Source organism: Physcomitrium patens, chromosome 14 (assembly GCF_059467195.1).
Source record: "Physcomitrium patens ecotype Gransden chromosome 14, ASM5946719v1, whole genome shotgun sequence".
Classification (NCBI taxonomy): domain Eukaryota; kingdom Viridiplantae; phylum Streptophyta; class Bryopsida; order Funariales; family Funariaceae; genus Physcomitrium; species Physcomitrium patens.
Window position 1 is genome coordinate 1,825,220 of NC_143423.1, and position 13,670 is coordinate 1,838,889.

A 13,670-nucleotide genomic window follows, 5' to 3' on the forward strand; every position below is an offset into this window, starting at 1 on the left:
TTAAAAAACCCCAATCTTATTTATTGTACAAATTCTAATTCCCACTTGATCTAATTCTATTTATTTTATTATAATATTTTAATCATAAGAAACCTAATTTTAAAAATACCTTTAGATAGTAATTCAATTAAAATTTAATATTTTAAAATGTGTACTTTGATATAGATTTTATGATATGTTTTTGTTTTTATTTTAGAAAGAATAACTACTTATTACATTAATGAAACAAGATAAAAATAGAATCTTCTTCATTTTATGTATTATTAATTATATTATAAGAGACTTTTATAGTACCTTAGTTACAAATAGTGACACACACCACTTTATAATGTTATAATTTCAAAGCATCTTTTAAAACTACTAAGTTAATAATTTAAATAACACTAACTTTTGTATAAGATACAAGAAGACATTATGATTTTTTTTGATTTATTTTTTCATTTTTGAATGGTAAGAAAAATAAACCTTTTAATTGCATTTTAAAATTAAAATAGAAATACTAAGAAAATTTTCAATATATATATATATATACATATATATAGATTTTTTAAAATCATAAATTTTATTTTTTGAAATAAAAATTATATAACATTATACATGCATTAATTTTTTAAATTTAAATTCTATCATATATATATATATATATACTCATATATAATTAAATATTAATTATTAATTACAACATCTATATGTATTGTTGTGTTCTATTATTAAGTTGATGAAGCACACAACAATACAAAGGCACAATGATTGGAAAGTCCTTTCTTGTTTTGTTTTGTTTTGTTTTTATGTTATTTAGTCTTTGTCATTCAACTATTCATTTGTGTATTTGTTTCTTCAAGTGTTTTTCACCACATCATGGCAAAGTGTACTTCCATTGCAACACAGAAAGTGTGATATTTGGGTGCAATCACCCACACAAATCAACATTTATACCCCACATTGTAGACCATTCAAAAGCTTCTACAATTCCTAGCCAACAATTGCAAAGTGGGACTCTACTTTATTGACTCCTACTTATGCAATTTTGTATTAGACCACCTTTTATTGTAGTTTAGTGGGGAAAAAAAGAGTAAGACGTTTAAAGATAACCCGTTTAAATAACATGCTTTCTAGTTTTAATATTATATAATATTAAAAATATACTGGTGGTGAATTTGTTTGTGCATCAAGTTAATTTCTTTGATTTTGATTTTGATTTTTTTTAATAATAATTTTACCCCATTCATCTTGAATAATTATGGAATAGGCGATGTTTAAAATTTTCCGTTGGTATACAATGTTTTAGGAACAAAAAAAGACTTGTACTATATATATATATATATATATATATCTAACGTAGAGAAAAAACATGCATATGTAGGTGAATGCAGAAAAAGGATGTGTCATGGATACAAAATCTTTTTCAACCTTTCAAAAACCCAAAAATCCAGAAAAAATGCGTTCAATTGATTAACCTAGTTTGCAAAATACCGGGACGCGTTCACACAGGAGAATCCCGTGGTAGAAGGCCCCCAATCCCGACGCCCGGCCATCGGCCATGAGCCTAAGCCCGCGGGCTCAGAGGGGAAGTGTGGGGTGGGTTAGGTGAGTCTCACCCGGCCCGGCTTCCAAACTTCCCCCCCCCTCTTTCCTTCATTGCCCTGGTCTCGGCGATTTCTACTTCTGATGCTTCTCTGCTGCTCCTCAGTTTTTGTTTCTACGGGCTTCACAGAATTATATATTTAGATCATATGCCAGCTTTTGCGGGTTGGAGCATGCTGTGGCTCCGCCTCGTCTATTTATAGATATGAGGTAGGCGCCGCTTGGTCCGCGAGTCTTTCGCAGGTGAGCCATGTTTTATTTTTTTTTCTTCTTTTTTGCGTGTTTTTTTTTTTAAGAGGGAGCTATCCTGCAGATTCACGGTCGAGAATAGGTTATGTGATTGGAGCACTGTTCGGATCTTGCCGGTTGGTGTGTGTGTCGCATTGCTGTACATTCCTGCTCTGAATTGGAGCTGCTCTGTTGCGTATGCCCTGGTTCCTGGCGATTCGAACTTGCTTTTGTGTTAGGTCGGGCTTAGTGTGGATTGATGGTGTGTGACGGGCTCACGCAAATTCGGTAGATTAGAGAGTAGGTGCAATCGGGGTTTAGGTTTTGTCGAGGATTTGGTGTCTCCACATTGATTCTGCCTCAGTGTCCCAGTGTATTCTCTTGGATCCGGAAGGGGAGAACCGATAGAGATGGTGAAATTGATCCTATTCCGCCTACGAAGGTCATGAGTGGCTTCATCTATGTGCCCCTGCCTATCTCTCCCTTTTTTCTTTTCTTTCTCGTACAATCTTCGAATTGTTAACCAGAAGTGCTTCGATTCCAGCTGTGAGGGCTGTTGGATTGTAGAGGTAGTGATTATTGGCACCGATCCAATCAACCTTTCTGCTCCTGGTTCTATCTTCAAGTTTCTGGCCGTCTAATTGTTTTTGTGGTTAGATTTGGTCCCTCGGCTGTTCGTTGCCCATTACGCGAGTCTCTTTCTGTACAATTACGAGTATCATTACTTACACCTAAGTAGGATTGAGGAATCATTAGAAAGCTTCAGTTGGACATTCTACATGCTCATAGTTCAATGCGCTAATTCATAATCTGGCTAAGCTCTTGTTCGAGGCTGTCGATCATCCTGTTTGTGTGCTTTCCTTTCTGTACGCTATCAGATAGCAAGGTGCTGTTTTCCCCAGCATGGCGTGATGTCGTAGGTTTAGTGAACAACCCCGGTGAGCAGCAGCGAACGTGAATTTCGCGACTTTGCTTCGTCCTATTTTCCATGCGTTAGCGAGAATTGTCTTTTTTTGAGGTACAGGACTTGGTCTTAGGACTTGTTGAGTATTCCTTATTTTTGGGTCTTTCGGTCTCGGAAGTATTTCATGCCGTTTCTTCTACTTGGGCTGATGTAGAGATTTTCCTCGAGCCTTTATTTCTCGGAGATTTGGGGCGAAGTTCGACCCTGGAAGTTGTTTTAGTAAAATATTCGATCTCGTGTTCCTCATACTGTACTATAGTGTGACCCTGTTCTTTTGGACTATTCTTGGATTTTACTTTGAAGTTTTCCCCCACTCACTTCAGTTGCTGTGTACCAACTTATTGTGGGATAGTTCTTTTACTTTCTGGTTATGGATCTGCTTAAGATTTTCTGTAAGCGTACCGTTGAAGGGATTGCGATGTCTGTTTTAGTAAGTGAACTATAGTAGCACTGAAGTTAATTCACCGTCTTGAGGCTGTTCTATTTTTTCATTCAGAGCGTCGTGTATAGCCTGAAACAATTACAAGTGATGTGTTGTAGGATTTCTGTGTTGGCGAATAGGTCATTGCTGATATGACGAATTAGTACATCGTTTGTTCCATGTATCTTTAGTGCATCTTTAAGTTCTAGTGGTCAAGAAAGCAGTTTCTGATGTGGTCCTTGAACTTAATATTTTACCAATCTCAATGATTCTCGTCCTGATGCAGGAAGCAGAATCGTTACTCTTTTCCTGGAGGAAATGAAACTCGGCAACGTTGGTGCCCAGCAGTCTTGCAGATAAGAGGATTCCGTTAAAAGCATCGATTAGTGATACTCAGCATATTGGTGCGTGAGGCTTCCAAAATTATTCATTGGTACCGTCTTGATTAGTAGAAATGCATGCCGCTACATCCAAAGTGGGAATTAGCGATTTCTTCTTGTGCCAACGTTCAGTGCCGGATGGACATACCACTTGTGCAGGCTGATAAGGCATCATTGAAACCGTTTAATTCTTGGGAAAAGAAAGGAAACTTTTAGGTCTCAGGAAGGCACGTAAAAAATATACGTTGCTCTTCTGCATAGTAGGAATGATATTGTCTAGGAGACCTTCGGTTGCCCCAGGTCTCCGAGATTAGTGCTTTGCGGAGCCTGGGTTAGAACTGGTAGCTGGCATCAGCTTTTACAGAGATTTCTTGATACTGTGAGCACCATGAATACAAGTTTTTCAATTATGGAGAGGAAATGGAGGATACCTCTCGCCGTCAGCATATTTATATCTCTTATTATGTTACTAATTGCGGGAATGAGCCTAAAGCCCTCGACAGGTTCATATTTTAGTTTCCTTCAAAGAGAAGAGTCATCTATTTTCGTAGAGAATAATATAGTTGGACTACCCGTTACTAGTCTGCCTGCCCCCCCTCGGCTTGCTTATCTGATATCTGGAAATAAAGGTGATGGAATGCGGATTCGGAGGACACTACAAGCTCTTTACCATCCGCGAAATTATTATGTATTACACTTGGATCTCGAGGCTCCTCCTAAGGAGAGAGTTGAGTTAGCCAGATACATGCGCTCTGATCCTGCTTTTCAAGAGACCAACAATGTAATCATGATTGGGAAGGCGAACTTGGTGACTTATCGGGGCCCTACAATGATTTCAACAACGCTTCACGGTGCTGCAATACTGCTAAGGAGTTTTAAAGACTGGGACTGGTTCATCAATCTTAGTGCCTCAGACTATCCATTGGTCACTCAAGACGGTTAGACTCCCCTCCATGACAGTTTACTGTTGGTGTACAGCTGGAAGCAGAAGAATATCACGACGTAGTTGTGCTGAGAATTAATAGCTCCTATCACATCGTCCTTGTCGTTAGTATCTTTCTCAAATGTAAGTCTTCATGGTAGCTTCCAGATTAATAGGGGTTCGAATTCGCAGCTTCACGTTTGACTAATATCATTGTCTTGATTTGGAATTTCAGATATTCTACACGTATTTTCATTTTTGCCTCGGGACCTGAACTTCATTGAGCACACTAGCAATATTGGATGGAAAGAGTAAGTTTGCAGATTTTCTGCACTGACTACTAGTATGAGTATATGACCACCACAGTAATGGCGCTAGTGTGATGGGTGGACCCTAATAGTGAGTGGGTTTTGAGTTTTCGTTCTGATAAACTGGAAATGTCTTCATAAAATAAGATGGAATGAGAATCATCAAAGCCTAATGCAGATCGTTTTCTTTTTTCTTTTGCAGGTTTCAAAGGGCAAAGCCTATCATCATTGACCCTGGATTGTACATGAACAGGAAGAGTGACATTTTCTGGGCGACTCAAAGACGAGCGCTCCCAACAGCATTCCGTTTATTCACAGGCAAGCACCGCTGTCGCAACTTCTAACCCCTAACCCCCAAATTTTAACGAAATTGGCTGATCACTTTTTGTTTTTACCGATGACTTTGATTGTGTGTGATTGCACCTTATCTGCGGGTTATTAGAATTTTTTTTATTATGATTGTCCTCATTCTTCCTTCTAAGGTTCTTCAATTTGGCCGGTTCAAGGGACAAGATTGATTTTCGATCTATTGTGAAGAGGAATTATATAAAGTAATGTAGTTAGAATGTGCTTTAATTTGACATGTTTCTGCCTGCATTAGACTTGTAGCACTTCAATCTTTGGTCGTCCTTTTACGATTTTCGTTACGAAATAGCAAGGTTGCTTATAATGTATAGTTGTTGGTCTAGTTCATCTTTTTTCGCATGAGATTTCTCGTCTTTTCGCATGCATTTTATCGCACCAGCAAGTTCTGAATGCGCTCTTTTCCTTTCATGATGCCAGGATCTGCATGGGCGGTTCTATCAAGATCGTTTATGGAATTTACAATTATGGGTTGGGACAATCTACCCCGAGTATTGCTAATGTATTATACTAATTTTGTGTCGTCACCGGAGGGCTACTTTCACACAGTACTCTGCAACAGCCCGGAGTTCAAAAATACGACTGTAAACCATGACCTTCACTACATTGCATGGGATAATCCCCCGAAGCAACATCCTCTAGCTCTTACTCTCAAAGATTTCCAGAACATGACTAGTAGTGGAGCTCCCTTCGCTAGAAAATTTAGTAAGGATGATCCTGTACTGTCGTTTATTGACAAGCAGTTACTGGGACGCTCTCCAGGAATGTTCTCTCCTGGAGGTTGGTGTGTAGGTATGCGACTAACTTTTTCTTCTCTGCATCCACCGATGTTTATATCTAATTGAACGTTCTTATTCCTCGTTTGCTAATTCATTTTGAAGTTCATGTCGTGCGATTTGACTCCCTCGCATAATTTTAGAGTGGACAAATTGGTTTGGTCTTCTTTATGATGTTGACATGAATTTTGGAAACTGTCACAGGTGCTGGAGCTGACCCATGTGGAGTGAGGGGGGATGCCGCCGTCCTTAGACCAGGTCCCGGTGCTCGAAGGTTGCAGGGCCTGATTGAGCGTTTGTTAGCTAAACCGAGATTTCGCTCGGAGCAATGTATCTTGACGTAGGAGACCAGTTTTGCCACATGAGCTGAGTCGGCGGTGTTTTCAACACTTTTTTCATCCGCAATGTTGCTGTTGAGTGCCTCTGTTGTCAATGGATATTAGGATCTATATAATCATTTTTTGGTGATCAGTTCGCATTCCCGCGGAATTTCATCCAATGATCACTTGCTACAACCGAGTTCCTCGACTGTCATATAGACTGTTTCTTATATTGTACACTGAATGAATGTGGGCAGCAGCTCTATGTAACGTTCCTTTTTGCTGCATTCGGAGAGGAAATGGATTATTATCCAGCTAGTTGTTGCGGATTTAAGTTCTGGCTATCTATGTTTTGCAAGGTTCAGAAACTTCGTCGCAAATACTGTAAGGTCTGTTTGATTTCTCCTATGATATATTCTCATTCTTTTTGGTGGTTCTTTCTACCTTGTGGTATTTCTTTGATGTGATCAAGAGTTGTGGTTAGACTGGTTTCATAGATCCACCACCCCTGGACTGATTTGAACAGGCGGATGAATACTGCACACTGCATATCATTGAGAAGTACAATAACTTAATGCCTCACAAAAAATAATGAAAGTAATTAATGAGTATAAATACAAATATAAACTTATCCACATTCAGTACCTGATTATGTAAAACATCATATGTAAGGATATGACATGAATACACATATTTTAAGATAAAACGGTAATACTGAAATCTACCCGAGTAGTAAGTCTGCTTAAAAGGGATATATTAGTTCACAGAAAACAACGGAATGAAATCCTGGGAGGAGAATGAGAGAGGAGTGAAGGGTAGGATCACCGCGGTGACAGTGCGGACGTAGTGAGGGCCAGGGCCCTGTCAGAGCGACGCAGCAGGGCCAGGGACTGAAGAGCGACGTGCTGGCGCATTATCCGGCAGCAATCAGCGCAGTGCCACACCTCACCGCAGGGCCTGCGCACCATGTGACCTCGCCTCGGATTACCCAGGCACCTCCTCATCTTCACTGGGCCCCGACACCCTCCGCATCGCCAATCCCAACCACTGCCCATGCTCGTCCCCTGCGCCGCGCAACTGCTGCAGTGCGGCAAGCCTGTCCCCTCACTCCTCTCGCCTTCGCTACTGACCCGCAACGTCGTAAAGCGTGACCCGATCGTGCGCATCCCCTCAGCAACGCATTCTGCAGGGACCTTCGTTTCTGACCCGCACGGGCCGAGATCGTTTTGCTTGCTGCAGGGTTGACGATGAAGTTGGCGCCTGCTTCCCTGGAAGTTGGCAGAGTTGCTGTAGGTTGGTGATTGGGAGTTTGGTGTGGTTGTAATGCTCGTTACGGGGCAGCCTCGCACGTCGACCGTGCTAGGATCACGTCGCGATGGGCTCATGCTGGTCCGACTTATGTTTGAGGGTTTCGTTACCGGGTCGGTATACACGTCGACAGATTGTAAATTCGGACACCGGGAGCTCGTGACCTGCTCGCAATCTCCATCGAGAACGCTGACTTGTGGTACGGTCATTCGTGAACAATCCGCCCTCATGGTGGACTCAAGAACACGTTTCATTTCAGAGGCGGTATACTCGTCCGGTGGGAATGCCATCCAACTCTGCCGCCCACCTTCACCGCAGCATTGAAACGGGTACGGGCCGCGTTTCCGCTCCTGGAAGCTCTCCGCGGGTGTCGACATCAAGTCCCTCAGATACCCCTGCAGGAAAGCTTCCTCTGGGTCGTCATTCCTAGTAGCAGTCTCGGGCCCTACCTCTCGAGCAGGACCACACCGACTATTGACGCGAACAAACGTACAATCTTCGTATGCGTTTCGCCCCTTCCCTCTGCAACCGCTGATGGCAGACGGGGCTGTAGGAGCAAGCTTAAAATTATGCAGGTCATACATACTGCGCGGAGACTACTCCAACTGTTGTCGACGCATAACACCGCCTCCAGCGACATTCCCTTCGGAGAAACATTTACGACATGGTTAGCAGCATCCATTGTTGTCACGCCCACGAAGACTGGAGTCCATTCTTCCTAAATCTGGAACTCAATCTAGATTTTCATGGTTTACCACCCTCGGAGACCAGCAACAACTTCGACTCGGAATCAGACTCGGAAACAAAGCGACTGTTGTAAACGCTCGAAACGCTCAGATCTTAGACTACTCCTTCAACTGGACCAGTTCAGCATGAGCACTTGCAGTCCTTGACCTCAACCGTCAGCGTCGACATCGGGTGCAGATCCCGGCGCCTGGATTCATCGACGGGGCTCCGAACGTCGCTCCGACGACAGTGTGCAGATGTGTTGTAATTTCGATAGCAGGCATCAACCGTCGGCATGAGGGTCGGAGTGCGCCATCCGAAAGGGTTTTGTCACCGTTTCAGATCTGCTGCGGCGACATGGTGGAATCCTTGCCCTTTCGCTCATTCATTGGCATTGAATCTGATGCCCTCAGTGAGTCAGTTTGTGCAGATCTGTCACATATTTTTTTGCAAAAGGGATAACGAGGATTCCGAGGGTTCCGAGGACTGAGTGTCGTCTGAATCGATCCTTTTGGAAGTAGACTGGTTTTGAGCATTTCAATGGCTTTTCGGAAGCTTTGGTGACAGTAAAGTGACGAGTTTTGGGAGTGCGGAATGGATTAGGATTTCAAACTTCGACTGTCAAAATTATGAAACTTTTTCTTGAATCCGATGTGTATGTGTTTCTATTAATCAACTAATCCGATGTTTTATTTATTTATTTATCTTGGTTTCACAAGATATATATATATATATATATATATATACATAGAATGAGATTTCTAGAAAATTAATGACTTTTATAAGAACAAATATAAGTGTCAATTTTTTAATGGTGTCATTACACAAAGTATAATTTGCAAGTTTAAACGTACATCAATTGTTGTAGCTATGCCTTTTGTGTAATTGAGTGCAAAAAGAACTACTCCTTTTGAAGATTAAATCTCTATAATCAACTATTTTAAGAATTGATCATATCTCTTTAATATTAATAATAAATTTAATGCAATAAATATATGTATGTATGTATGTATGTATGTATATATATATATATATACTTTGTGATTTTTTTTTCTAAAGTATTATTATTGAGTTTGCTATCAAATATAAGCAAAAACTAAAAGAAAATAAAGAAAAAATAATACAAGGACCTCACACTTGAAAATGAGACTAAAATAATTAGGTTTTTTTAAGGTAACAAGATTTAGATTATTGATGCTTAGTCTTTCTAAAATTTATATTCAAATATTGTTGTATCAAGGATATAAATCTCAAAGAAAGAAAAACTCAATACATTCTTGTATTAGTCAAAAAGTCTAGGAAATCACTCAAAGATGGTAATATATTGAATTAAAATGGCTATTGTCAAATACAAAAAGATTAAAAACTCATAAAATAAGACTAAGAACTAGAAAGACATTGATAAGAGTAAATAAGGCTTTATTCTTATTTCCATATATACTTTCTAATTAGGATCGACATGGCAATATGCTATAAGACTTCCAATTTAGATTGACTTTGCTAGACACATAACTTAACTTTCAAGATAAATTATTTATATGTAGACCACATAATTAGATTCTTTCACAAGCTATTAACATGTGTGATATGTGGCTAATTTATTGACTAAGTTTCTAGCCTATCAATTAATTACAAACATGTATTAAATCAAAGCAAAAGCTAAAAAGCTTCTAAAAAGCTTTTCTAAAAGATATTATGAAATTAATCTATTTTTACTTATTTCTACCTAATAACATAGGTAATTATTGAAATAAATATGTATGTCCATGATATTATCTCCTTCCTAGAGACGAGGTTGACAAATAGTAGTCATCATCTTTTATGGATCTTGATTTTTTTCATCTTGGTTTTAATAGATGTCATTAATGAAAAGCCTCAACTATTTTTGTTGCATTTGCAAGATTTTTTGGTAGCTCCCATGTGTATTCACTAGTATCAATTTACAAATAAAAAGTTGTATAGAGCTTTATATCTACCTTTAAAATCTTAAAAGGGATTTTCTAAAATCTTAGTATAAATTAAATCACTCTATTCAATATTATATCCATGGATAATCTATAATAACAATATATATTGTCAAGAAAAAACCTAGCTCTTTCTTCACTTATGATAGATTTTGTATATTATACAATTTGTGCTTTCTTGGTAAAATAATCATAAATATAAAATCATATAAATTTGAGATTTGAAGATCCATGATAAAATATATAAAAATAGAAGACTATGGTTGTTTCAAAATAGATAATGGCTAAAGAAGTCCATAAGGCCAATGAAAATAAATTTTGAAACTTGAACAAATATCACATGATTGTACAAAGTCTTTGACTACTTTTTATATTTAAAGCTATCAAAAAACTTTAGATATTTGTTCCAAAGTCTTATTATATTCAAAATGTCTAACTATTGGAAAGTCATGACAAGCTTAAAGAACACATAATTATGCTTCTTCTTTTAGAATATATAATTGTCTTTCAAAATAGAATAGATTATTCTTAAATTTAAACTTAGAAGTATCATGAGACTTAAAAGAATTATTTTTGATATCATAAACAAGAAGATTAAAGGACATACTTGATTTAATTTGCTTGACAAAAGTTGAATCAATAGTCAATATTGATTTTATTGCTTAAAGATGAAAATGTTCTAGCTTCAAGAAAATCATTCTTTGTTGATTAAAAGCTACATTTCTTTCTTTTGATATAAGATTAGAATGTTTAGAAAGGATGTTTGATAAAGCTTATTATTTTTTAGGTCAATAAGTAATCTTGAAATCAAAATTCTTAAAAACATGTTTCAACAACTTTAGCGGCAATTCTAAATACATATTGACATGAAATACTTGAAGTTCTTATGATCCATATATTGAGTGAGTATAACTTGAGGCGCCTTCTAAATACTATTGGTATTCTTGAAACAAATCTATAATTGCAAGAAGCTCTTTGTTATAGATCTCATAGTTAATCTCGATTCTTAAAAATTTCTTGGAATGAAAAGCTATTGGGTGGAGCTTGTCATCTACTCCTATTTGTGACAAAATGATACCTATAGCAAAGTATGATGCATCTATTTCTATAAAGAATGCCTTGGAAAAATTGACATGATACAAAATTGGTACAAAAATAAATTCTATTTTTAAAGCTTCAAAAGATGCTTTTGCTTTTTTGCTCTATTCAAGTTTGTCTTTATATATCAGATGTGTGAGAAGAGTTACAATCTTGAGAAAAATTCTTGATGAAGATCTTGTAAAAATTAGCAAATTTTAAAAAATATTGCATATCTCTTACTATTTTTGAGGTCTTCTAATCTATGATAGTTTGGACCTTCTTTGAATCTATCATTAGTCTTTTTTTAGAAATGATGTATTCTAAAAAATCAACTTGAGTAGTGTGGAATAATCACTTTTTTTTTTTATCTTGGCCTACAATCCAATATTTTTAAATTTTTGTAATACTTGACAAACGTGAAGTTCATGTTTTTATATATTCTTAGAATAGATTAGAATGTTGCTTAAATAAAAAAACAACAAAATCATCAAGTAACTCACAAAAAATGTCATTCATAAAATATTAAAAAATAAGTGGTATATTTGTGAATCCAAAAGGCATGACATTATATTCAAAATATCTATAACTAATTCAAAAAAAAATCTTCCATTCATCTTTTCTTTTAATGTAGAAAATATTGTATATTCTTTGTAGATCTATTTTTGTATAGATCTTTGCTTCATTGAGTTGATCAAAAAGTCCTAAAATTAAAAGTAGGAAATACCTATTTTTTATGGAGATCTTATTAAGTCTTCAATAATCTATGCACATTTGTAGAAATCCATCTTTTTTTTCACAAATAAGATAGGAGCTCCTACTAAAGATTTTTGAATGGCGTATGAAGCATTTAGCCAAGTTTTAATCAATGTACTCCTTTAATATAGGCAATTCATTTTGCAATAGGCTTTAGATTGGTTTAAATGGTGGTTGAGTTTTTTTTGTAAATCAATTAAATAATTGTAAGGTTGATTCTCTAAAAAAATATTTAAATTCTTCTTTTAAAAAATGTCCTAGAAATTTTGATACCGGCTAGAAATACTATTTGATATCTTTCTACCATCTAAAAATGGATAAGGCATATATAGCAAAAGATGACTCTTTTTTTGTAACATACATGAGAATTCTTATACTTACCAATAAGAATTTGGATGTATTAGACTAATGTATTTCTGCTTGACTAATAAGATTTTGGATTAAACTATTAAAAAAATTAAGGTTATAAGAAATCCAATTTATTTGAGGATTTTTTTTGTAACCATGATAATTCTAAAACAATCAAGTTGTAAGATCTTATTACATTAAATATTATTATGCTATTATGATCTTTAATTGCTACATTTAAAGAAACAATCTTATAAGTAACATCTCCAAAAGACAACAAATGACCATGTATGATTTTTTCATATACAAGTTTAGTTTTTTTTAAATGAAGGTATTACTTATTTTTTGATAAAATCTTCATCTATAAAAAAAGCTAAGGCTCTTGAATCTAATAATGTAAAGACTTTGTGATTTTAGATTCTAAACATACATCTATTGTAAAACAAGGTGAAAGATCTGAGCAAAAAATAGGACCTTTAGTAGGTGTTGCACATGATTCTGACCACTCAATTTCTATTATAGTTAGAGAAACTTATTTTCTAATACATTATCTTTTTTAATAATTGTATTCTTCATTTTGTAATTGCATTGCTTCTTTAGAAAATATTAAGTAGTATGCTTAGTTTATTCACAATATAAGCACAAACCTTCTTAACAATGTTAAATCTTTTCCTATTTTGTGAAGGATTTAAAATGTACCATATCAATTTGTATTGGTTCTGATCTTGATGAATAAGTTTTTGAAAACTTAGAAGTTATTATCATTATTTAACTTATTTTTTTTTAACAAAGTCTTTATTTTTGAAATCTTTTAGATAATTGATTGTTGCATACAATGGTTGAATAATAAAATATTCTACTTTTGGCATTCTGAATAACAAATCTTTAACATTATCTTTTAATCCATATCAAAATTGATTGATGAGGGCTTCGTCTTTTCAATCCATGTTGTAAATAAGATTTTGGAATTTACCAGCATATATAGTAGCTAATGGTGATTCTTATTGTAAAGATTAAAGCTTACTTTCTACTACTCTATCTTGATCACTTTTTTTTAAATGTACTTGTAAATACTTTTAGAAATAATTTCAAATTATAAAAGAATCATGAATTTTTTTCTATCTTAGATATAAACTAAAAGAGAGCACTTCTAAATAGAAATGTGCCTATGAATCAAAATTCTCAAGCATACTTAACCTTGTCTCGTCATACTTGTAAAAGCAAA

General features: G+C 36.0%; 2 protein-coding genes across 9 annotated transcripts; one reads left to right on the forward strand and one right to left on the reverse strand.

The window, feature by feature from the left end:
• Positions 1-1,624: 1,624 nt before the first annotated feature.
• Positions 1,625-6,461, forward strand: LOC112291596 (beta-glucuronosyltransferase GlcAT14A). Of its 7 annotated transcripts, none has more exons than XM_090255554.1 (6): positions 1,625-1,827; positions 3,484-4,515; positions 4,735-4,810; positions 5,010-5,125; positions 5,591-5,962; positions 6,151-6,461. In XM_090255554.1, exons 2-6 carry the CDS (start codon positions 3,966-3,968, stop codon positions 6,288-6,290), a joined length of 1,254 nt encoding a protein of 417 aa, XP_090111680.1. In that variant the 5' UTR covers positions 1,625-1,827; positions 3,484-3,965; the 3' UTR covers positions 6,291-6,461. The 7 variants fall into 7 exon arrangements, with proteins under 7 accessions (XP_090111680.1, XP_090111683.1, XP_024394988.1 ...); XM_090255557.1 differs by lacking the exon at positions 1,625-1,827 and adding an exon at positions 1,884-1,953; XM_024539220.3 differs by lacking the exon at positions 1,625-1,827 and adding an exon at positions 1,923-2,254.
• LOC112291597 (uncharacterized) lies at positions 6,410-8,998 on the reverse strand. 2 transcript variants are annotated; one of them, XM_073538814.2, is made up of 3 exons: positions 7,092-8,998; positions 6,711-6,810; positions 6,410-6,548 (listed from the first exon to the last, which is right to left on the reverse strand). In XM_073538814.2, exons 1-2 carry the CDS (start codon positions 8,156-8,158, stop codon positions 6,747-6,749), a joined length of 1,131 nt encoding a protein of 376 aa, XP_073394915.1. In that variant the 5' UTR covers positions 8,159-8,998; the 3' UTR covers positions 6,410-6,548; positions 6,711-6,746. The 2 variants fall into 2 exon arrangements, with proteins under 2 accessions (XP_073394915.1, XP_024394993.1); XM_024539225.3 differs by lacking the exon at positions 6,410-6,548 and having other exon boundaries at positions 6,603-6,810.
• Between the last annotated feature and the right edge of the window lie 4,672 nt (positions 8,999-13,670).